Below are 26,526 nucleotides of genomic sequence, written 5' to 3'. Positions count from 1 at the left end.
CATATAAGATTGTTTAGCAATTTTCGGGGGTTGGCGAGCGTTAGCGAGCTGGGGGCGCATCCCACTAGTTTTAATTAAATCATTGGTGATTCTACTAGTTTAGACACAGATCGTCCTGCTGACAGTTCAATAGCATATTTTGTCAATCAACATTTTGTCCATTTCTCGGCTAGCAAATTTTAACTGGAGCTCAGGGCCTGATATTTTAAAAAATGCAAGCTACCCTACTTTAACTACCTTTTTGGAAATCGTTTTTTTCCAAATGCCCACTCAAATATTGACATTCTTCGTCATTCGGGTATCAGAAGGGCAGAATTGTTCACCATTTTTTCAGGGGCACCACATTAGGTAGTTCAACGTTGCTCTCACAGTAAGAAGGTACAGAGAAGAGAAAGAAAGAACACCCATGCTTTGTCAGGGATTCGCGGGATTCGAACCCCAGACTTTTCTGGCATGAGGACAGCTCCCTGACCACCCTATAGCCCGGTCGGCTTTTTTTTTTTGTTAATCTACATTTTGACAAATTTTCTGACAAAAATAAACTTATAGGCACAAAACTGAGAAGTAGGAAAAAAAAAAACAATATTAAAAGAAAATAAAGTAAAAATTCAAAAATATACGCTTAAAAAACTGCATTAAATGGACTAATGAGAAAAAATAAGTTTTTTTTTGCTGATCTAAACTAAAACCATAAGACTTTTCCCTTTTGTATTAAACTTTGGTCACCATCGAAAATTTCCCCACATCCTTTCAAAAACAATTTTTCGAAAACAAGCGTTTTTTTATTTTTCAATTTAATAAAAATCTCCCCTTTCAACATATTTTTTTGACGAAACTTTAATTTCTCTGAATTCATGTCAAATTTAAGTATAATGTCTAGAGTAAATGCTTAATATCTATGACGAAATGATCTTCTGACTAATGATCTTCAAAGACTCAATTCGCAACAAGTCAGCACATTTTATGATTCCCTTTGTCTCACACAAACTATATTGCCAACTCCGACAATTTCCCATCATTTGTTAACAAGAGCGGCAGAGGGAGCAATGCTCCAAACCATCACCTTTTAACTCTCTCTCTCTCTTTGTCTTACTAAAATCAACCGTGCATTATTCCAACTGTTACGAAAACACTTTGTTGCCTCAAACCTCGTTATTCTGTAATAGCTATCATACACACAATCAGTTGTTGCGTTCATTCTGGTGATACAAGCACTATTACAATAATGACGATCATGGTGTTATGCAAGTATACATTAAAAAATGAAGCACAAAGTATTACAGTGAGAGTTCATTTACCATAAATGCATTGTTAAATTGGTAATTTATTTAGTTATTATTTAAAAGAAATGTCAATATCGAGAAATAGCGATATTTTAAAGATTATTCTCCCTGGATATCGATGCAAGGAGCCAAGATGGCTCAGTTATAAGAATTATTCTCCCGTTATATGGACCGTAAGAAACCAAGATGGCTCAGTGCTTAAGAGGACGCTATACTACGAGAGAAATGTTTCATCGCAAATTTATTTCCCCTTGATAAAATTGATCATTTTAAAATTTAAAGTATAAAAATGTTAGTTCAAGCAAACCTAGAGTAAGTCATGAAATATCAAATAAAAATCAAAATGAAAACATATTATGAGTGGATAACTTAGAGTCACGCAATCGGTTTCTTTCCAATAATTTGCTTGAAAAATTATACATTAAATTTTTTTTTTCAATAATTGGAAACCTAAGTTTGCCTGAATTCACTTTGTCCATCTTTTAACTAAATATGGAGGGGAAATAGAATTATGCTGTCTCATTATATTACCGGTGTTAAACAACCGTCACAATTCTGAGTTTACGGTCACCAATGATTGACTCCGTAACCTTGTAATTTTGAACCAAAACCCAAAAGACAAGGGAACTCCTGGATCAAGCACTGGGGCAAACTAACCTTCGTGGAGGACGTTTTGCTGAAACTAACCAGCATTTGTGTTATACGGAGAGGGAAACTACGAAAACCTCCCACGGATAGCCCGACGGCAAAGGGATTCTAATCCATGATCCATCTACCATTCAAAATATTTTGCGTCAGAACTGTGATCTGTGCGAGCTGGGAGTAGAATTCGAATCAACCAGTCACTGCTGTAATTTTAACCTGGGTCACCTTATTGGCAGACGAACGATCCTCCTAAACAGCGCTGCTCAAACAGATTTGCGATAAAAAGTTTCTCCCGTGGTATAGCTTCCTTATAAGGCTCTGAACAGTCATTGTGAAGAACAGGGGTTCGATCCCCAGTAGTAGCTTAAGCTGGATGGGTGCCAACTTGTCTGGGAAGTAAAGGCGTTTTTTGTGCAATGCTGACTGCATTTTCCAAATCATGCCATTGATTACGAACCAAAACAGATTGTTGAGGAATGTTTTACTTTATATGGATTTAAGACGTGATGTTTGTATGATGTCTTTCGATGAATATCGGATGTATGATTGCAATTTACAATGATAATATCGCCCTGAATATCAACAACTATAAATATTGAATGCAATAATGTCGCGACTATTATCAGCATACAAATTCGATTTCGATACGATAATAAATACACAAGTAATGATAAACACCAAAAGTGATAATACCGCGAATATTATCGATAACGATAACTATCAAATGCGATATTATCGCTCGTGTTGAAAAATTTCATTGGGGTATCGGTAATATTGACTAATGTTAAAATATTGTAAATTATTCAATCGGAAAAATATATGGATATATAATGGAATATCGATATCTTTAATAAATATCTTATTTCTAAAAGTTAATATTGGCCAGCACTATTTAGAAATAAGAAGGAAAAAAAAAAAAAACTCGTATTAAAAGTTTTTCAAGCTTCCAGCGGCTTAATTATGATAAGTTATGCTAATCAGTTTTCATTGCCATAATTTGAAACAAATTTCTTAAATGTGGTATAGAATCATTTTTAAATGACTGTATTAGTAAAAATAATTTTTCATAATTATGTAGTTATTATTCAGAGAATGGAAAAGAAACGAAATAATTTTCTTTTAGATTAATAAAGATTCGCTCACTAAGTTTTACACATGAGATTTAAATTATTCAATGTTAATTACTGTATTATATTTTATAGAGCTAATTTTTAATAATTGTCAAATTATCATTTCAAGAGGGAAAGTTCGATGATTAAATTTGCCTATTAAAGTTGAAATTCCAATGAGATTTAGTTAAACTATTTTAATTAATTTTTTAAAGTGACAAAAAATATTTCAAACGTAACTTCACAAATTTGCAACAACAGATTCTAATTTAGCGCCCTCAAAATTGTAAAAGTAAATAAAACTCTCCAATGAATTTTAATTTCAATTTATTGAATGTAATTAACGATTTGACAAACTATTGAAATGTATCTATGAATTAATTACATTGGTATCGTTTTCAACAGGCTCTATTAAAGAAAAAACTCTTTGATATTATGAAACAGTATCTAACAATATGATTTATGAATAATTTTTAAACAATATGATTTAATGAATTTTAAACAATATGATTTCTAACAATATGATTTAATGAATAATTTTTAAAAGCATATTTGCTACAGAAATTAATGTTTTTCTTTTTTCGTAATATTTATTATCAAAGATAACGGTTAGATATTATTAACGTTTTATGTCAATGAAAAACACGAGAGGTTTTCTAAAACATATTTTTTTTCCTCAACAGCAAGATCTTTTCCCCTGCCAGAGGAAAAAAAAATGACGTATTTAAAAAGCCAAATGAATACTTTAAATAGTTTTAAAAAATAGGCAAAAGGCAGGTGACGACCAATTTTTCACACACTACTTTTGTCAACGTACTACTCCATTTACACACCCGAGATTACAATAACAATGCAATGCTCTTTGAATACGAAGAGCATCAGCTGATACTTTTGTGAGTCACTCTAGGCTGAGGATAAAAGGGATTTTTAAAAATCATCAAAAGGGAATTTTCAACTCCAGAGCGAGACAACGAAACCGGCGTCTGCTTTGGCTTTGTTCACCTTTTTTTCTCGGCGTGTGCCAGTATTACTTTTATTCTATTTTTTTCTTTATATTTCCCTCTGTCTTCTTTCTACCTGCGAGATGTTCGGTCGAAGAATAAGATAGATCAGATACGCGCGTCTGGCCTGTTCCACTGTTTCTCACAATCGAATGGAGTTTAATGTAGAACACCATGATTGGATTAAAAGATGAAAAATTCTTTTTGGTTCTTAATGAAATATTGTTGTGCCAATGGATTTGGATCCGGAGGTGGTTGAGTTCGATGCCTTTAAAAAGGCTTTTGAGGCTCAGAATCAGCATTTTCTAACAGGTTGGTTTTTGTTTGTGATTCTATTATTTATTTTTTATTGGAGTAAGTAAGGGGGAAAATCTCGTTTTCAAGGCCGAAGGCTTTCGAATCTTTTGTGGGGATTGCAATTTTATCAATGCCTGTGTTGTTCCTTTTTGTAATAATGTAAGATACTTGATTCAATTGGTGCACAATTACATATTCTAGTGTTTTCTTTATTTTAATTTAATATGATTAATTAAAACATTTAATTTGTTAAAACAAATTTTCGTAGAATCGTCTGCTGGCTGGTCAAAAAAAAAAAAAAAAAAAAACGTTTATAGAGACAACGGTTTTTTTAAAAAAATTAAACAATAATTATTAAATCTCTAATTGTTATTTTGTTGCCATTAATCTTTATACTTATTATTATTTATTATTATCTTTTTTTTGACAATTAGACAGTAAATTACACAGTGTTACACAACTATTTCTCTGGAGTAAACTAGTAAAAAAATATATATAAGTTGTTTATTTCTGCATTTTCTTATTAGTGAAAAAGAATTAAAATTTGGAAAATAATTCACGGATGATCTATTTATTTGTCTAGGGAATCCAAATTGGGATGCTCGCGATTTTTTGTTGTTGAAATTTCTGTTAAAAAACATAATTAATGGGTAGTTTTATCTTTCTTCATTTTTTTATACATATATTTATTTTAACTGTTTATAACTGTGTCTCCATATCTCTAGGGGTGAATTAAATCTTACCTTTCTATCATTTACCGTTATTTACAAGTTGACCATATAACCATTATTTACAAGTTTTCTGAGATATAAATGGATAGTTACATATTCATATGCTGTTTCTATCCATCTCTTTAATTGTTCGCATTTGTTACATGAAATGTTAATTAATGAATGGCAATTACTTCAACTACTAGAGGTTTTTGGTGTTTATTTGTGAAATATTTGCCATTAATAATAATATGGCAAATGGCACAAAGAAAAGCATACAAGTAAATGCGAAACTTGGACATGATTTTGCTGTTTTTAAATTTTTTCAAAATAATCCATGATTTTGTTATCATTTTTCAATAACGGACATTGAATATAGATTTTGGTAATAAATATTTAAAATACTCATTGTTAATAAAATGATTTATTAGGAATAAAAACTAAAAAAAAAAATGCTATTTACTTTTATAACTGTTTAGTTAGATATAAAATAATTAAAAAAATAATTAAAATAATAATAATTAAAATATTAGTTAAAATAATTTATAATGAAAATAATTAATAATAATAAATAATTAAAAATGGAAAAAAGACAGACATTATCTATTTAATTGCTATAGAATTAAAATAGGAATGTTCGTGATTCTTATAGTTTCACATTATTATCAGAATAGATTAGATAACGTTTTCTCTTTTATTATAATAAACTTCTCTTTTTTTTTACAGATTTGTTTGTTATATGCTGAGAATAGATATAAATATTCATGCTTTATATTCATTTTATTGATATTTTATATTCGTGTTGTCTATAAATCCATATATGCATTATTTTTGCGCATTTGCTACGATGTAAACATGAATGTATGATAACGTAAAAAAAACCTTATCGCTTGAGAATTTTAGTGTAAATTGATGTAAATATTCAAATTGCTTTTAATGAAAGAAATCTATTCAAAATTTTTGATTTAAAATTGTACTTATTACATAAAATTTTTATAGAATTCTAGTTTTTAGTAGCATAAAATAAATCATGCATGATCAACATTGAAATGTTTCGAGACAATTTTAAACGTTCAACCCCTTTTCGCAATGCAATTTTGGTTAGGACCCTACTTCAAGTTTAAAAATCAACGGAATCATTTCACTGAAAATCACCGAGAATATTTCTGAAGTATTTGAGTTTTACTAGTTGAAAGATTTAAGGAAGAAAAAATCATATTTTCCTGTCAATGTTCTTAAGAGAAGAAATATGCATTGAATGGAATAGTCGTTTAAAATTCATTTTATGGCCATCAGAAAGATTTAAGGATTTATTTTTTAGTTCTTACATAAGTCAAATCAGTAATATATGGTTTGTGAAAGTGAATTGAAAAATAAAATTGAGAATGAAAAAAGAGAGCTCAAAGAAATTTGACATGTTGACAGAAAGTGCTTAGTAAATACAAACCTCATAGGCTGAACCAATAAACTTTCTAATCCAGAAAGTGCTAACGTCTGTGAAATGCAGCAGGTGCAGGAATGAATATAACGAATAAAAATATTTCTTAGGTAGAAAAAAATATTCTTAAGATGTTTTTTAAATCTTGAACTACTTCTCTCCAGTTATTTTTCATGGTATTTTTATGAAATATTTTAGTTGGTTATTTCGGTTTAAAATCTCGGTGACTGAATTGCTTGATTAAGACTGTTGACTCATAATATTAAATAAGACAATTTGGATCATTATGCTAAACTATAAGACAATTGGCTCATAATGCCAAACTGTAAGACAATCGGCTCACAATGCTAAGCTATAAGACAATTGAACCTTACTGCTAAACAATTGGACAATTTTCTCTTAATGCTAAACTATAAAACTATTCGGTACTAATATTTTCTTCTTCTATTTTCATAATTCCAAATTGTAAGACAATAGGCTCATAATTCTAAACTGTAAGACGATTGGATCATAATGCTAAACTATAAGATAATTTGCTCTTAATGCTAAGCTATAAGAACCTTAACTATTAGACAATTTTCTCTTAATGCTAAACTATAAAACTATTCGGTATTTATATTTTCTTTAAGAATTACGCTGTAGGTTAAAATAAGCCTTTCTTTAAAATAGCTTTAACATACTTTAAATAGATTTTTAGCTATTTTGATAAAATGAACTGTTCTTTTAAGCGAGAGAAAAATAAGTAATCAATACAAATTATGGTCCGTAACAATATAATTTCCTCTGATCTAAGCGTTTTAACACTCATTGCTATTTTTTGCCGGAGGTTAAAGCAAGACACACTTTTTTTCATTCCATTTCATTATATTATTTTGATGATTCACAAGTGTATTAGCTTTTAATATTCAACAAGCATTCATCTTCAAAAAGATAGACAATGGCTCTTGATAATTAGCATTAATTATTATGTAGATGGAAAACACGCGCCCAAGACGGATTTGATAGATGCTACCTGATTATTGTTAATGATTTCAGATGTTATCTTGCTTTTTTATAAACAGTAGCTGTATATATAAGATGATCCTTGTTCATTTTTAAACTTAATGAACACCCTTTCTCAATGATTTATTGTTATTTCAAAGCATGTTGAAATAAACTGTAACTGTTTTTGAACTAATTCAAACGAAAAAAAGATTAAGAGATTTGAGAACTTGTATATGTTACATGTTAGGGATAAAAATAAAACTAATAACCTGTGGAAAATTAAAATTTTTACGAAATTCGAAATATTATTGATAAAAAAAGGATCACATAAGCTAACGTGATATTTTTGGGTGATCAATTTGTTTTTAATACGTTAGGTTTGGATGTTTATACTTTTAAGAACATCTTAACTCATTCCATTTAGGAATATTTTTCAAGAATTACAGCAAAGTTGAAAAGAAATTAAGCAGAAAATTGAGCCATTTCTACGTTATTTAAATAAAAGTGGTTTATAAAATGAAATAAATGCTTCTAGATATAAATGAAGTTATATTAAATACTTAAAGCTGTTATTTATCCTCTAAGGAAATAAAATAAAGTATTGATGGCAAAGAATATTTTATAATTTTTTCTCCTTTTTTTAAGAATTATTATTACTCAATTGAAATTTTTATCACTGTTTCCTCGTAAATGTTGTAGAATGTTGAAATTAGTTTTATAAAGTTGAGAATTGGTTACTAGTTTCATTAAATACTCGATTAGCTTTTGAATATATAATAATTTAAATGTTGAACACAGTGAAACAATTGCGAATTCCACTTCATTTTAAACTGTTTTGAAGACAAATTTAAAGATATATTAAATTCATTCTTTCCCCCCCCCCAAAAAAAAAAAAATTAGTAATGAGTTTAAACTGCCAGTTTCTATTTTGTTCTTAGGTCTAAAAGGAATCCAAGAGACTTGAAAATCATCCAAATTCTTAATAAAAACTTTTTTTGTTTAACATCTAGTAATTCTTAAGAATGTTTTTCGCAAAGATAGTAAAAAACCATAGTTTGAGCGTCATAAACAGGAAATTATTTTAAAATTTTAAACTATAAATAATATATTGCAGAAAAATATTGTAGAATCCGTAAAAATGTGGACATTTTTACAATTTTACAAAATATCGCCAATTTTAAATACTTTTTATTTTGATGAAAATTATTAAAATCAATTCATAATTTTCAATTTTTTCATATTTTTTTGAGGTCATATTTTTAACAATGCGACGTTTGCTTAACTATTTAACCATTAAAAAATTAGATTGTAAGTGCCTATCATTCTTCAGAAACTGGAACTCATTTTGACATTTTGTGCCATTTTCATTATCAACCTCGATGGCTCTAGCTAGAGTTACACTAAACTTAACTTAATCGCCATGAATAGCTGTTAAGAACTCACAAAAGTAATGAAATTTGCATATTATTTGCTAAGAAGCATTAGTTCTTATGACAGAATTAACATCGAAGTAACTTCTCAAACCTATTTTATTGTGATATTTACTCATTGAATTATTAACTTTGTTCTTAAAAGGACTGTAAAACTGTTTTCACTGAGTGGTTACTTTATGTGCAGTGAAATGTGACATTAGTTGTAAAATAAATCTTTTATGAGATTAGTATTAATGATATGTGTTTCATTTTAATTACTCAAAGATTGCTAATTGACTAGCGGTATTATGTCCTGAATGAATGAAAAGTAAAAGGAACCAAATTTTTAATTGCTGCTAAAATTTATTAGGAAATTAAGAAAATCTTATAAAAAGCATAAAAAATAAATCGATGATACATTTTGAGTTGTGAATAGTTTTAAGGTAAAAAATTATGCTTATAAATTTTTGTGAGCTTTTAGTAAAAAAAAATTTAAGTGAAGGATATTAACGGTTATTGCTGTACGCTATTACATGCAGTAATGCAGAGTTTTAAGTAAAAAAAATTGAAGTATATAATTCTAGAAAACAATTAGAAAATAAATCTCCTCTTTCTTACGTTGTAATTAACCGTTACCGTTGTATTCCACGTAGCGTTGTAATAAAAGAGTGAAATAAATAATCCTTGATACCAATAGAAAATAATTCTTCTATTTCTAGCGTTGAAATTACTTTAGAACTCAAACTTATCGTTGCATTCCAATCAGTAATTCATTGTTGTGATAAAAAATTGGAATAAATAATCCCAGATTCCAATTAGAAATTAATTCTTCTATTTCTTGCGTTGAAGTCACATTGCAACAGACAGTTACTGTTGTACTCCATGCAGTAATGCAGTGTAATGAAAAACGAAATTGAAATAAATAATCCTAGATTCAAATTAGAAATTAATTCTTTTATTTCTTGCGTTGCAGTTGCATTACAAGTATTATCGTTTTATTCCATGCACCAAAATAGTGCTGCAATAAAAAAAAAATTTAAATAAATAATCCCAGATTTCAATTAGAAATTAATTCTTCTATTTCTTGCGTTGAAATTACATTGTAACTGACAATTAACGTTGTATTCCATGCAGTAATGCAGTGTAATAAAAAAAAAAAAATTGAAATAACTAATCCTAGATTCCAATTAGAAATTAATTCTTTTATTTCTTGCGTTGAAGTTACATTGCAACAGATAGTTACTGTTGTATTCCATGCAGTGTAATGAAAAAATACTAAAACAAATAATCCCAGATTCCAATTAGAAATCAATTCTTTCATTTCTTGCGTTGCAGTTGCATTACAAATATTATCGCTTTATTCCGTGTACTAAAATAGTGTTGTAATAAAAAAAAAAATTTAAATAAATAATCCCAGATTCCAATTAGAAATTAATTCTTCTATTTCTTGCGTTGAAATTACATTGTAACTGACAATTAACGTCGTATTCCACGCAGTAATGCAGTGTAATAAAAAAATAAAAAAAATGAAATAAATAATCCTAGATTCCAGTTAGAACTAAATTCTTTTATTTCTTGCGTTGCAGTTGCATTACAAGTATTGTCGTTTTATTCAATGTACTAAAACAGTGTTGCAATAAAAAAATTTGAAATAAATAATCCTAGAGCACAATTTAAACTAATATTTCTATTTAATACGCTTTTTAAGAAATCACATTCTTTGCCTCTAAATAAAAATCTAACAATCCATAAACTAAATTGCGCAATCCGTGAATTAAAATTCAATAGAAAAGTAAAGTACCTAAAATTGGTAGATTAAAAAAAGGAATTACATAAAGTAAAGGATTCAAATTGTTAACCGTTGGAGCATTTCCGTAACATACGGTTTAACGTCGGTCAGACAAAATCACCCAAGCGTTTTTTGTTCCCATCAGGATGTCTTCAAATAATTGGAATCTTCTTTCTCTTGTGATGAAACCGGTTATTTTCGTAACTAGTAGCCATCATCTGCTTTCATCTTCTTTTTTTTCTTTTCTCCTTCAGTTTCACTCTAACCGTTTGCCCACTAATAATCAGAGAAGCATTCCGGCAACCTTTTGTGTTGTTTATCATGATAAAAAGTAATCACAGGAATAATAATGGAATCCGTGATTCTCATATGAGCAATAAATTGAAGAATGATATTTAGCTTACACAATGTAAGCTTTATTTAATAAAACGAGTGCTAAGTATACTGGTTGAAGTATAAATAACGTACCGGTAAACGTTTTAAATATACGACTTTTTTAAAAATTGGAAAGCTCAAAAACTATTTAACAGATTTCGTTAAAATTTTGCATTTTGACATTTAAAATTACATATTCTTTAAGAAATGAAAAATTTGTTTGTCCTACTATAAAATTTTTTTCGACTATTATTAAATAAAATAATAAATAAATATTAAAAATAATTTTTGCAATTTCAAATAGACGAATATTTATAATTGTGAGCCAATTTTTTTTGTTTCCCTGAAAAAGTTTTCGAGATATTGCGAAATACGTAAAAAGTAAATTAAGACTAAAGAGTTTAAAGCTTCGACCACTCCCTCTGACCAAACTATTGGCACCATATTTTCCAGATTGTGGCTTTCAGTGTCTAGAATCTGAATCTGTCAAAAAATAGGCATGCTTATTCAGAAAAAGTTCTTTTTTGTGCCTGAATTAGCTGTTTAAAATATCGTCTGCATTAATTAATCATCATACTTAAAGATAGGTTCTCGATTCATTAAGCTTGAGTCTCAGTACATGAAATTCCGATCATTAGATCAAAAGTTATTCAGGTTGTTCATTTTCACTCATCACTGAATGTCAACCACAGTAGGTATAAATTGTTTTTGTTTCAATGTTTGTAAGATAAATATTGCTCTTCGGGTTGCATTGTAATATATTAATTAAATGTTTTGAAAGCTATAGTTTGTTATTTCACAAATAATAATTTCTTTTAATTTAATCAGCGAAAATAATTATATGTGTGCCATAATAAGAATATAGAACAAAAAGAAAAAAGTAGAGAAAGTATTATTTTTCTCCTTAGAGCAATTATTACAAGTACTCTTTGTTAACAAAAGATATTTTAAATTGTCAATTTTGCAGAAAAAAACCAAGTACTTAAAAGTAATAGACGTAAAATACCCAGCAAATAGACGATAAAATATCTGCTTCATAAAATGCCATGAGCTAGTGAGCACCACTGTAAAAACCGCTGATTTAAATTAATCTTTTTTAAAAATGAAAAAAAAAAAAATAAGAAAAAGGTTTTATAAAGGAATCAAACACAAACTTGATTTACTGAAAACTAAGCACAGTTTATTTTACTCTGATACTAAGCATTTTCAATTCTCTTCAAAGTTAATTTTATCTTGTCCAACATTCTGCAAATAATCCCTCCTCTCAGTTTTATATTGCAGTTCCTCTAAAATTATAGTTTCTCCCCCTAAAATAAATGAACATGGAATTAAATAGTTCTTCTTTTTATTAGAAACAAATTTAAAACAGGTTTTTATATTCAACAGGAATTATTAAATAAAATGAACGCTACAATTTAACTAAAAATAAAACAAAAAACAAGCAAGCATCAAGTTATTCAAATGGGATTGTTAAAACAAATTTGTTCCAATTATTTCCATTTTTTTTAAAGCAGCTCAATTCATATAAATCATTTTAACCCTTTTTAAGAAACGCATTTTCATACTTTTTTCACTATTTTGTAATAATTTAGGTCAAAATAAGTGAAAAATATAATATTTAGTATTTCTTTTTTAAAATTTATGGTTAAGAAATACAGCATGAAACATCGATGTCTTTTCTGCAAAGTTAAAATCTTCCAAACACGTCCTACTTTCAAACAGTAATCTTTCAAATTTGCCCTTATTTGCAGTTATTTAGATCTAAGATCAGTTATTTATCATTAAAACTTCTTTAACTTACAAAATAAATTATTGATAAATTTTTGAATATGAATGGAAATAAATTTCAAACTACTTTTTAGAATTTTATATTTTAGTAACAATATAATTCCAACAATCTAACAGATTTTTTTAGCAACTATTAGATTGCATTTTATAATATAAAAACACCAAATATATATTCGCTTGTAATTAGAGCGTCAGAAAAAAATATACATAAAAGAGACGTCTTATCTGTATCAAAGAATTAGCTTTTATTTCTTTTATAGTCATTATATTATTATTAAAACAAACACGAAATTTGTTTCAGCAGAAATTAAAAGAACAGAGTATAGTCCTTTGAGAATAATCACAACTTTTACACCCTACATAAGAATAAACTATTCTTCTTCATACATACCACCACTTTACTTTTATAGTTCTTTTTATTCATCATCATCCCCATTAGTTCTTTGTTCTTTCGAGCAATTAAACCAAAGTCTACTAATAATGAAAAGACCAGTACGTGCTTAGAATATTTCTCCCCACAGTTGTTTCTAATATGAGAATGGAAATAGAATAATAAGGACTTTTCTCTCGTGTTTCACGAAATTTTACAAGGAGAGTAATTTTCTACAGAACAACTTCTGTTAATTAGTTTCAATATTTTGCTATGAAACTTTTAACAATAAGTAGATAGTTTTAAAAGGAAAATACTATTGGATTTGCGCAGTGAATTATACTTGACTGTGCACTTTGATGGTCTGAAATGAACTTTGACCAAGAGAAGCTTAATTTGTACCCTGTAGCGAGTGCTTTAATTAATCTTCCCAAATTAAATAAAGTGGTCAGGGATCTGTCCAGACATTTCGTGAAAGGTCCGTTTTTCGTGAAATTGTGAAAAAATTACTCACATTCTTTCAACCAGGGTCCGCTTTTATGAATTTGTGCAAATAGGGTCCGTTATTGCAAAAAAAAACTTTTTCAAGGAGTTTTTAAATTGTAAAGACATACAAGATTATGCTCAACACTGTAAAATTATAATTAAAAAAATTAAATTTTAAAAAATAAACAACAATTGCTGCTTCTAAATTAGAGATGCAACATACAAATATGTGGTATTTAGCCTATACTGCCGAACACAGAATATTAATTTCGGACGAATAATGGAAGAATCGTTCTGCCGAAGACAAAACTTAATTCGTTTACATCCATCTTTCTTGTTTTCTGCCCTGGAAAGGGTTTATTCGATTAACAAAATAATAATGAAGATAAACAAATTTGTGAAGGGTCCGTTTTTAAGTTAAAATATTTTGTGAAGGGTCCGTTTTTATGAAAAGATATTTTGTAAAGGGTCCGTTAACGGACCCAAATTTCTTCTAAACAGACCCCTGGTGGTGGCTCAGAGGATAGGGCATTCGCCTTCCATTGAGATTAACCAGGTTCGAATCCCAGCGACGGCTGGTTGATTCAAATTTCACCCTCGGCTCGCACCGACCGCGGTGGTGACGTAAAATATCCTCAGTGGTAGACAGGCCATGGGTTAGAGTTCCCTTGTCGTCAGGCTAACCGTGGGAGGTTTTCATGATTTCTCTCTCCACGTAACGCAAATGTGGGTTAGGTCTATCAAAAAGTTCCCCATGAAGACAGATTTCTCCCAATACTTGATCCAGGAATTCTCTTGTCTTCTGGATTGGTTTTAAAATTACAAGGCTACGGAGTTGAACATTGTTAGTCGTAAACTCGAAATTGGGTCTCCTATTCAACGACGGCTATGAAAAATAAAATAAAAATCAAACCAAGTGAAATCCATCTTTAATACCAAATCTGTTACTTTTCGGTTACTGTTATTAGTAATTATTATTATTATTAATAATAAATTATACGGTTTACTGTTAAAAAAATTGGCTTGGCAATAATGGGCTTTGATGGTCTGAAACAAAATTTAATTGAAAGAAGTCTAACCTATAACAAGTGGTGCATCACTTAATTCTCTCAAATCAAATAAAATTTATCTTTATTATCAATATCCATTATTATTATTTTTTAAAGATTAGACACTTTTGAGTTAAAAAATAATTATGGTATGACAGTAATGGACAGATCTGAACCAAGTTTGACTATGAGAAGTGTAATTTGTGCCTATTACAGGTGTTTTATTTTATACTTCCAAATCAAATCGAATCAAATCAAAATCCACCTTTGATACCAAACCCTAAGGTTTTCAATAGATAGATTTTAATAGAGTGGCAATAATTAGCTTTGATGGTCTGAAACAAAGTTTAACCAAAAAAAGTCTAACTTGTTTCTATAACAAGGGCTTCGTTTAATGCTTCCAAATCAAATCAAATGAAATCAAATCCACCTTTTGTTAGTAATCAAACATATTATTAATATAAAATCGGTGTATTGTTAAAAAGAATAATTGCATGGCTGTTATTAGATGATTTGTCCAAACCTACTTTGCTCTTAAGATTAGAAAAAGAACATTTTGTTTATTTATTTTATTTTATTATTATTACTTTTATTTGAAGCCCTATCATAGGTTTTCGCATTTTTTTTCAAGCTGAAATTCTATCATATTATTGGTAACCCCTAACTTTTAGAATCTAATCAATATCCAAGCGTATTGGTTTATTAGACGAAAACACACGTGGCGATATTACCAAATTTAACTATAACTCAACTTCGAACAAATAATTACTCAACTTTTCTCGAAAAAATCCAGGGTAATATCTCGTGTCTTCTTTTGTATTTAAGAGTTTAAGCAGTCGCTGTAAGTTTCACACAATTAATTTGTCTAATACTGATAATAATAACTGTTTATTACTACTATAATTCATGATCAATGTTACCGTTAAGGTGTTGAAATTAGTTATTCTACAGAGCTAACTAGTAATGCGCAAATTAACCAGGTTGATTCGCTTAGGTATCAAAGTATTCATTTCTCAAATTAATTCTTTGAAATCTGCAAACTACCTAGATGATCTGCACAATACCCTACAAGGCTCTCATTAAAGCGAAAATAAGATCTTCGCTGGAACAACCGCAACGATTCTGTATGCTTAGATTAACATCATATGATCTTTTTTTTCGCTATCTAAAAATTGAAGTTTCTACACTCAAGCAATCAATACAAGAGTTGATAGGACTAATTATTAATCACTTTAAGAACTATAATACGAAGAATCAAGTGTTTTAAAATATTATTGCAAATAAGGAGATTAACATAAAGTCATTAATTTATATTTCAATATTTAAATATTCTTTCTATCAATCAATTCTAGTTTTCAGAACTATAGTTCATATTACCACACATTTAGTAAAAAAATACCAAACTGAATTGTAAGTTTAACCGATTAAATGATTTTTATGCCATTCTTTTAGATATCATGATAAATATACCACATTTATCAAATTTTATCACATATTACAAAAATCATATTTTATTGCTATTTTTAATCGTTACCAAAGAGCTTCGGTAAAAATTACAAAGCTCTTGGTGTTCCCATAGAGCCAGAAAAACGATAAAGTTTATCATATTTCGTTAGTTTAGACCATAGGTTCCCAAAGTGGTCCAGGTGGACCCCCCGGGGTCCATAGGAGACCACACAGGGGTCCACGTAGACGTGAAGAGAAAACAGGGGTTCACAACTTGTAATAGGGGGTCCACGAAAATCTGGCTATCATAATAAAGAGCAAAAATTTTGGCTTGGATTTACCTATCAACGTACTAAAAAAACGTACAGGTAGCATCATTCACTAGGTAGGTACTAGGTTGCGTACTTAACAGATTTGTTAATGAAATTCAATGACGTTATCTTGCAGTTACAAGGGGACAGCCTTAATTTAATAAAAGCAAAGGGTGTAATTTCGGCTTTTCTTGGTAAATTGAAATTAATGAAGCAAAATATTAGTCGGTGCGAATTCTCCCAGTTTCCGCACTTGAATGTCTTGGTGAGGATATTCAGACATACGCTCAATATTTAAATACCCTGCATGATGACTTCAAAAATAGATTTGAAAATATTCTGACGATGGAAATACCACCATGGATCATAACCCCATTTGATGAAACGGAAGAGGCGAATGTGGTATTACAAGAGGAGCTACTTGAGCTCAGCACCAACGAGGAACTGAAGGTGAAATGTAAAAAAGGCTATCAAACATTTTGGCTGCAGGCAGAAATCCCCGAAAAATAGCCTGGGCTATGGGAAATTACGAGAAAATTTTTAATAGCGTTTCCCTCGTCATATCTTGTCGAAAGAAGTTTTAGTGCCGTTACCAACCTGTTAACAAAAAAAAGGAGCAGATTGAATGTCACAGAACGGGGAGATTTGAAATTACTTCTTACAAAACTGAAGCCAAATATTGATAATTTGCTGTCAATTCATCAAGTACATCCGTCTCATTAAAAGTATGACTATTTTTTATTGTTGATTTACATTTCAAAGTTCATTGTTGATTTTTTGTCAATTGTTGATTGTTTGTAAGTATTATACTTGTACCACAAGTATTATTTTAATAAGTAGGACACAACAAAATGTGCTATTTTTTTAAATATTTTTTAGGAGTTTTTGGGAATACAGTAGAAATGTAGCAGCAGGGGGTCAATCGAAAATAGTAAAACTTTGAGAGTGGTCCACGAGAAAAAAAAGTTTGGGAACCTCTGGTTTAGACCTATCTTTTTTTTAGTGTGAATCAATAAATTGATAGAATGAGAAAAAAAAAACTTTTGAGCTTTAACGATATGGAAGTCGTTATTGAGCACATTACTTAGAAGTAAAATTGCTGAAAACTCTTGATATCGCATTCTAACTTAGTAAATCAGTTGATTAACTAGGTAATGAGTGCATTTACGGCTTCCATATTGTTAAAGTTAAGTTTTTTTTTTTATATTGCAGAAAACTCTTGATACCGCATTTTAACTTGGTAAATCAGTCAGTCTGTAAATTAACTAGGTAATGTGCACATTAACGACTTCCATATCGTTAAAGCTAAAAGTTTTTTTTAAATTTTCTGTAAAATTCTCGATATTGCATTTTAACTTGGTAAATCAGTTAGTCTGTAAATTAACTAGGTAATGTGCACATTAACGACTTCCATATCGCTAAAGCTAAAAGTTTTTTTAATTTTCTGTAAAACTCTTAAAACCGCATTTTAAAAATTTTAATCCAATTTAAAAATCCATAATCACATTATGTGTGGTTCAAACAACACTTCGCCTTTAAAATAAATGGCAAAACGTCCCGAGTCAGGTCATAAGCCATACGGTAATCTCCCAAACCACGAAACAATGTCGGACATATGATAACCCCGAGGGCGCACTCATTTCCAAATGATGATAAGATGATCATTTACCTAACGGTGATCATCAAGTTCTATTGTTTGATAATCATCGTTTGATGATCTATCCTTCCACCTCCTGACCGATATAGATGAGGAAGATTAAATTTCTGTTCGGATCATCTTTCTCGTGTTTGGAAGTCAAATGTTCTGTTTGCTCAAAATGGGATGTCCGGTTTCACATGGGAGCCATCAGAAATCGTTGTCTGTTGGAACGATTGTTTAGATCTTTCCTTGTTAGTGAATTAAGTAAGGGAAAAAAAGGATATTTTTTTTTCCTTTTGCAAACAGAAATTCCTCTATTAAATGAATAATCTAAAGAAAGGATATAGTACTTAATAACATAAAAACTTTAGGTGGAAAAAGTCGACATGTTTCGAGCTCTTGAAAATAAGCTCTCATTATCAATATCTAGACTCGTCAGACGTGAATGAAGATAAACAGATTTGAAAAAGAAAATGTAAAGTTGTTAGCGAAAAATATGGAAAATAAATAAAAGTGACAAACAAAACTAACTTTGCATTTCGAAAAATATGGAAAATAAATAAAAGTGACAAGCAAAACTAACTTTGCATTTTCTGTTTCGAATCGCCTTCTATCCCCCATTCCCTTCTGGCTAGTCTTGAAAATGGGAGCTCTTTATTGAGCGCTCGAAATATATCGACTTTTTAACATCTTCAAATTTTCTTGAAGCAATGAAGTTTTTACATCATTAAGTATAAAAATTCATCTATTTCGTTATCATATCAATTTTATCTGCATTTTAAAAACATATATTTTTTTGCACATTTAAAATGGCATATTAAAAAAATATGGTGTGTTGTTTTATATATGGTATTGAAGACCGCTTGAATAAACTTATATTCAATTTGACTCATTTCCTTTTTCGATTCACAACAACTTCAAGCAAAAATCTAGTTCAGAGGTTTAGGGTTCATTGCTTCTAAACATACTTTACTGACAAATTATTGTATAAGAAAATTACATCCAAACTGGAATTTATAAAAATTATAAACCAAATCATTTTTAGAAAAATTATTATAATTTGAAGTTTACTATATGGCGTTATTGCTAGACTTTCAAAGAAGTACGATAACTTAATTTTTTCGTTATGCTTAAATTTTGTCAAATGAAAGTAAACTTCAGAACTTAAATTACATCTTTGAATACGTAGTAATATTTTTTTTCCATCTCTTCTATTAAACTTTTTCAATTTCCGGGCTGTAGAAGATAAATTGTGGAAATTTAATTATATTTATCATAAGATTCTGATGCATTTCCTTTAAGCCTAAAAAATTTTTTACAAAATTCAGTTTAGTTTGAAGGTTAAATACTTTAACAATCGAGAAAATTTACCAATAATTTATTTAAAAGCTATTTAGTGAGAAAAAACGCAACCGGATCATTAATTGTGCAATCACATTATTTAATTCGAAAATTCTCTAATTATTTATTGTTTTTTTTAAACTTATTGTTCTCATAATGTTCTATAAAGAAATAGTTTAAATGCACTGTCTTAATATGTATTATTGAAATCTGGAAACATTCATTTGCAACTTAAACAATTTTATAAAAAAATCAATTTTCGATTTTCTTAAAATAAATTACATTTTTCTAACAATTTTTAAACGTTCAATAAGAAATACTTTAGCGTAAACACAATCCTTTTCCTCTAAGAAAAAATAATTAAAAACGTTTATTTATTGCAGAATAGAAACGTAACGGAATTTGGTTAATATAAACAGAAATTTGTATGAATATTTGATTTGTGCTGGAATTTTCAAAAAATAGATAGAATTTGTTGTTGAATAGGACATTACAGTGCTATGGTGTAATCACTAGTTTTCAACTATTTTATTTTTTTAAAAGATTGAAACACAAACAAATGAAAAAAAATTGTCAATGAATAAAATGGATACTTGTTTGTTTAAATTTTATTGAAACACATAACTGTTTTGACAAAAATTCCTGTTTTAAACTATCGTTTAGTTTGATTAATCTTCATTTTATTGTGTTTACACTGAGAAAAAAATATGGTCAAAACTACCGGAATATAGTAAAATTTACTATGTTTTTGGCTCAATGGTAACACTAAAATTTGCTATTTTATCATGTTAACTTAGGGAAACTTTATTCGGTTAATTCTTCTTTTCTATTTTGTGTTTTTTATTAAATGCGTGGTAATAACAGCTGTAATTTTGAAAACCAGATTTTCCGGTAAATTGTTACCATATAAACATAAAAATTGATTTGTTTGGATAAAATATATTTTGTTTTTATTAATCAGAATTTTTTTTTTTAATGGAAAGGGCATTATCATACAGTACGGAAGTTTTACCAGAATTATTTTCTCCGTGCAGTAAGTTAAAAATAATGATATTGTTAGACAGATTTCGGGAGTATTTAAAAAAAATTAAAACTATTTTAATTCTCCTGAAAATTGTTTAAAAATATGAGTTGTTTTGTAGTCTATGAAATGTCTTTATGGAATTGTTTAGAAATAATGCATCATGACAAATCTAATATGATGGTTATTTATATGATTTCCTACAACAAATAAATTTAAAAATACACAAATAGATAAGTTGCCATTTTAGGAGAAATTTAGATCCGTTAACGATTCGGAGACTTGGAAAATATTTTCTATCACGAAAATGGACCCTTCAAGAAATTTTTCTTTTGAAAAACTGGGTCAATTGCATTTCTAATTTCAAAAATAAAACTCCTTTAGAAACTTGGTCTTAGTGTTTTTTTATAGAAAATAGGTCCTTGTTTCACATATTCACAAAATAATGAGTAGATTTTTCATAATTGCATATTCAGTAATATTAAAAATTCAAATAATATTAAAAATATACAAATATATAAGTTGTCAGTTTAAGAGAAATTCAGATCGGTTGACGAACCGGAGCCTTCGAAAATATTTTGCACGAAAACGAGCACATCTCAAAACTTTTGTTTTGAAAAACTGAGTCAAATACGTTTTTAAGTCATAATTTTGAAAATAAACTGAACTTTAACTTAAAAACTAAAAACTTTATTTTCACATATTTATAAATTATGAGTAGCTTCACACAATTTCACTTTCTGTTCAAATTTTTGTATACCGGGCAAATGTAAATGTATGGCCCGATACTCCAAGTACTGATGTTTCTTCTGATCTATCGTCAGTAAATATTAAAATATCGAATAAATGTAATTATATCCACAAATAAATTATTATCAAATCGAATGTAATAAATATTTAGGACATTCACCAAAGCGACTATGTGATTGTTGACATTCACCAGTGAAAGTCAGAAATAAGGGTATTTAACAAATATTTCGGACATACACCAAGTGACTACGTGAATGTTGACATTTGACGGTGAATGTTGACATTTTCGAGACTTCGGTCATTCACCGTAACATATACATAAAAATTTAAGAAATATTTGAATTGTTAAAGAAATCTCCTTCCACGTGAATATTTCCATCCCAAAATTGATGAATTCAGAAGGTTCAAAAGTTTGAATGGAGACGTTGGATGTTTTACCTTTATCATTAAACAATTTTCAAAAAATAAATAGATAAATAAATAAAGGGAAAAAGTGAATGGTTTCATTTAAGTCGTTCCTTTATTTTGTTGACTCGCCATGAGGCGAGTGAAGATTGGTTATTTTCAGGTCTACTGGTAAACAATGAGAAACATTTTGTCATTTCGTTAAAATTTTTAAAATTTATATTTTGATGTAATTACTTTCCTCCCAAAAACTATTAAGAGGAATTTCCCATCCCATTAATCTTTCAAATATTATCTTGAACTAATATTTGCCGTGAGATTAACTATGAAGTAAAAACAGTTTTTTTTTCTTCTCTCATTCATAGTTCGCCTTGCTATTCTAAATTTGCCTCACCTGCTGTTTGTTAAATAGTAATTTTCTTTTGTTTTTACGGTTGAATGTGGTTGAATTCTATTTGCGTTTTCCGTTTCGCTCTATACTTCTAAACGAAATTCTTCAGGGCATTGCCCTTTGTACTTCCCCCTTTTAGACTTCTCATTTTAGCTAAAAAAATTTTTTTATCCACTTCAGAATCATTAATTACATAGAACAATTATTGGGTTATCTAATCTCGTTAGGTTAACTCCGTCATTTTTCCGGAAATATTACTGAAGAGAGAAAAATAAATAACTTAAAAAAATAAATGAAAGGGAGAAAGAATAAATAAGAAGAATAAAATTTCAGTAAATAAAATTTTAAGAAAATAAATTAAGAAAAATAATTAAGAAAAATAAAATAAGAAAAATAAAATTTCAGTAGATAAAATTTTAAGAAAATAAATTAAGAAAAATAATTAGGAAAAATAATTGAGAAAATAAAATTTCAGTAAAATAAAAAAGAGAAAAATAAATATATAAATATTAATTTTCAGTAAAAATTCATTCTCCGATTCATTTTCCGTTTCATTTTCCGATTAAAGACAACAATTTTATTATTATTAAATCATTATATCTGCGATTTATAAAATTTTTTTTTTATCAGTTTTAGTTATTATTTTTCTGTTACTAATATTTCATTATGTGTTTTTTTTAAGTTTTAAACAGACTTCTGCGATGAAAAGTTGTGCAAAAAATAAGTCAAAATAAAAAATAATTAAAAGAAATGATATGCATGGATAAATAATTCATTCATAAAAAGGAAATTGATTTGAAATAAATGTTTGAAATATTTAATTTATGGACACATATTTTATTCTCTTTTCTATACTTTTCCTTTACGATAATTTTATTTTACTTAAAAACCGGTGATGAACAGTCCCAATTCTGAATTTACTACTATCAATATTCAACTCCTTAGCCTTATAATTTTGAACCTATCCCAGAAGACAAGGAAAGTCGTGGATCAAACATTGAGACAAATCTTCATGAATGACTTTTTCACGGAACTAACCCGCTTTTACGTTGTCGGGAGAGGAAAACACGAAAATCAACTACGATTTTCCTGACGTCAAAGGGATTCTAACCTATAATCCGTCTACCACAGAGGATATTTTACATTACCTGATGCTGGTGCTTGCGGGGAGCAGAATTTGTAGCCAACTCTGGGACTCGAACTCACTTCACCTCTTCTCCTGAGCCACCGTGACTCTTCTTTTCCGTGATTCTTGCCAGTTCTCTATGTCGTTACGACACTCAATATCAGTATTATTTTAAATATTTCTCAATCAGACGTAAGCAATCACGGCTCATTAGTCGTGGATTCGGTTCCACCCATGGGCAAGTGTTACAATTCATTATGTTACTTTTACAAAACAAATTCACTTTTTCTTTTCCTCCCATGTTTTCTCATCTTTGCAAATTTATCAGTGACAACAACCTCGATTTAAGTTCTAATGTATTTTTACTGTATATAACTTAGAAAAAAAAGCTTACGTAAAATAAAGTTTACACACTTATTGATACAAATTATCTAAGTGTAAGATTGTAATATAGATGAACCACAATAACGATCACTATTAAAAATTATAGACCGTAAAATATATAATGTTATTATTGTTATTCGAAACCGCCGACTTCTCTTTTGTTCCTTTAAAAAATTTACATAAGATTCCTGAGACATATTTTAAGATAAACTTTTTAAAAAATGAACATAAATATCTAAAAAAATTAACCGAGACTATATCAACTCTATTCTCATCAATTAAACCTAATATTTAATTTTTTTCGAGCAGAACCATAAAAAAGAGCCATAGAAACCGTAAATTTTATTCGTCTCTACAACTTACGCACGTTATTAATCATAACTTCTAATAACGCTAAACTGTGTTAAAATGCTTAACCTATCTAACATTGTTTATGTCTACCATATGGTGACATTGTTTATGTCTACAAAACGGTTCTTCAGTGATTGTCACTTTAAAATCACAATAATTCACTGTAAACAATTCAAATGACGCACATGCTAGTAGTACACAATGAAAACAACAAAAATGACGCATATATTATCAAATAATTGCCTTATTCCTCAAATTTCGAAATGACAAATTTCATGCATTGTCTCACAAAACGGAATTGACTGCGTCGAACGTTTCACATCTTTGTTAAATCAAAATTTTGGACGGCCTTTCGTACAAAACATCGGTTGGGGATAAAATCAAATAAACGAAAAGCAATAAATAGAACACAATTTCAATTTATTTCTCGTGTTTTGTAAAATGGATACCGTTAAATGTCACAGTATCAATTTACTAAATTGAGTCTGATTCAACAAACTACTCTCAAATGAAACAAAACATGAGCACGACGTCGTTACTTATATAGATTGAGTAATGACCAATTCCTTTTATTTTTAAATGATTTCCTGGAAATAGTATCAAACCCATTTAGATCAATGGGTTTTTCTGTTGATAACACAATCAACTGCTAAAGAAACTAATAATTCCTTTTTAAATTTAAATGTAATTATTCATATAAACGTTTACTAAATAACGTTTTAGTTTTTATTGAAAAAAATATTTATACCTGCATCTAATGTTTATTTTTTTATTTCATTTTTATTTGCTTATTTTTTTTATTATTTATATTTCTTGTTTCATGTTTATTTTTTTTATCAATAAATAAAGAAAAAATAATTTTGGACAATTTTGCCTAATATTAACGAGTTGGCGTATTTCTATCACTTACCTGTATTTCTTAATTCATCAAAAGAGTTTTTTTTCTCATTGTTCTTCAAAATGTAGTTAACCCTTTGGAGCAAATGGAACACCGGCTGCACTTTTGTATGTTTTTTTCTGACGCTCTAATTACAAGCAAAAAATATTTTGATAATTTTTAATTATAAAAAGCAGTCTAATAGTTACTAAAACAAATCTGTTAGATTATCGGAATATTTGTTATAAAATGTAAAATTTAAAAAAAAGTAGTTTGAAATTTTTTAAAAATTTACATTAAATATGTATCAATATTTGATTTTATAAATAAAAGAAATTTCAGTGATGAATAACAGTTTTCTTAGCAATAACTGCAAATAAGTGCTAATTTGAAAAATTGTTTGGAAGTATTTGGAAGATTTTACATTTAACGCAGAAAAGTCACCGGTGTTTCATATTGTATTTCATAACCATAAATTATTAAATATAATATTTTTCACTTATATTGATCTGATTTAATACAAAATAGTGAAAAAAATTAAGAAAAGTATGCTTAATAAAAATAACGCGTCAAAGGATAAAATGACAAGTTATTTTAATAATTTTTTTATTCTAATCATTTAAATCAATAACACAATTCAAATTTATTTCTCGTGTGTTTTAAAACAAATACCTTTTAAATGTATGAGTATCAATTTTCGAATTTGTGTTCAATTCAACAAGCTATCAGATGGTCCCAAAAGAAATAAAATAAAAACATGACGCCATTATTTACAGATAATTTCATTTACTATTCGGTACTAAGCCATGCTCTTTTTATTTTTAAGTGATTTCCTGGGAAATTGTATCTAATCAATTTAGATTGATGGGTTTGATGATTGGTAACACAGCTATGATAACTGTAACGTTAAAAAAATTAATAACTCTTTGAGCTCTTATTGAAAATGTCATTAATGTTTTAGCTTACATCTGTTATTTTTCAGAAATTAACTTCTTCAACTTTGAATTTTCTGTATATTTTATTTTCAAATTTCAACCTAATTGCTCATATAAACGTTTAACAAAAAATGTTTCAGCTATATCTAATCTTGAGTAAATTTTTTTCATGAAAACCCAATATTTAATATTTCTTAAACCCTATATTTAAATATATCTTTTCCGACTTATATTAATAATATATTTTCAAATTATATCAATTGTATTTAATAAATAACAACTTTAATGTCTATAACAACTTTTTTTTGTCTCTGTTAACTTTCGACAATTCAAGAACAGTTTCATAGCAAAAACTTTTAATTAGAGAGTTATTTCTTAACTAAAGTTAATAACATCTTATTATTACTCAAAATTAATAGCTATAAATTATTAATTAGTTTTAATTAATGAATAATACAACGCAAAAATATATTATAAATGAGAAGAAAAGATAAGTTAAAACACTATGTATAACTACTTTTATTTATCAGATTTTCATGATCTAAATTACAGGCTTTATCATTTGAGTTAAGCACTTAACGTATTATTTTATCCATTCTGTTATTATTGTTTAGTTTATCAGTTTCATTATTATTAAGTTTGTTAATTCAATTCTATCATTATTTATTCATTTATTCTAATATAGACAAGTTGGTTTATCAATATTATTTAGTTTGTCAATCAATTATGTCATCAAAGATTGCTCCTATTTTAGATTAATGTGATTTTATTTGTAGATTCCTTAGTTGCTTACTTACTTATATTTATCATTTC

General features: G+C 28.4%; 1 protein-coding gene across 2 annotated transcripts in view; it reads left to right on the top strand.

Moving 5' to 3' along the window:
• Positions 1 to 3,976: 3,976 nt before the first annotated feature.
• The window catches only part of LOC107436326 (uncharacterized), a 145,643-nt gene continuing 123,093 nt past the window's right edge, over positions 3,977 to 26,526 (top strand). For both annotated transcript variants that reach the window (XM_016047991.4, XM_016047990.4), the window contains exon 1: positions 3,977 to 4,350. In XM_016047991.4, coding sequence (XP_015903477.1) covers positions 4,272 to 4,350 — 79 coding nt within the window. In that variant the 5' untranslated portion in view covers positions 3,977 to 4,271. The remainder of the gene's footprint in view (positions 4,351 to 26,526) is intronic.

The sequence above is a fragment of the Parasteatoda tepidariorum genome, chromosome 3 (assembly GCF_982258835.1).
Source record: "Parasteatoda tepidariorum strain Cologne lab strain chromosome 3, Ptep-v5.0, whole genome shotgun sequence".
In the NCBI taxonomy this organism is placed as follows: domain Eukaryota; kingdom Metazoa; phylum Arthropoda; class Arachnida; order Araneae; family Theridiidae; genus Parasteatoda; species Parasteatoda tepidariorum.
This window is presented reverse-complemented; position numbering and strand designations above follow the sequence as displayed.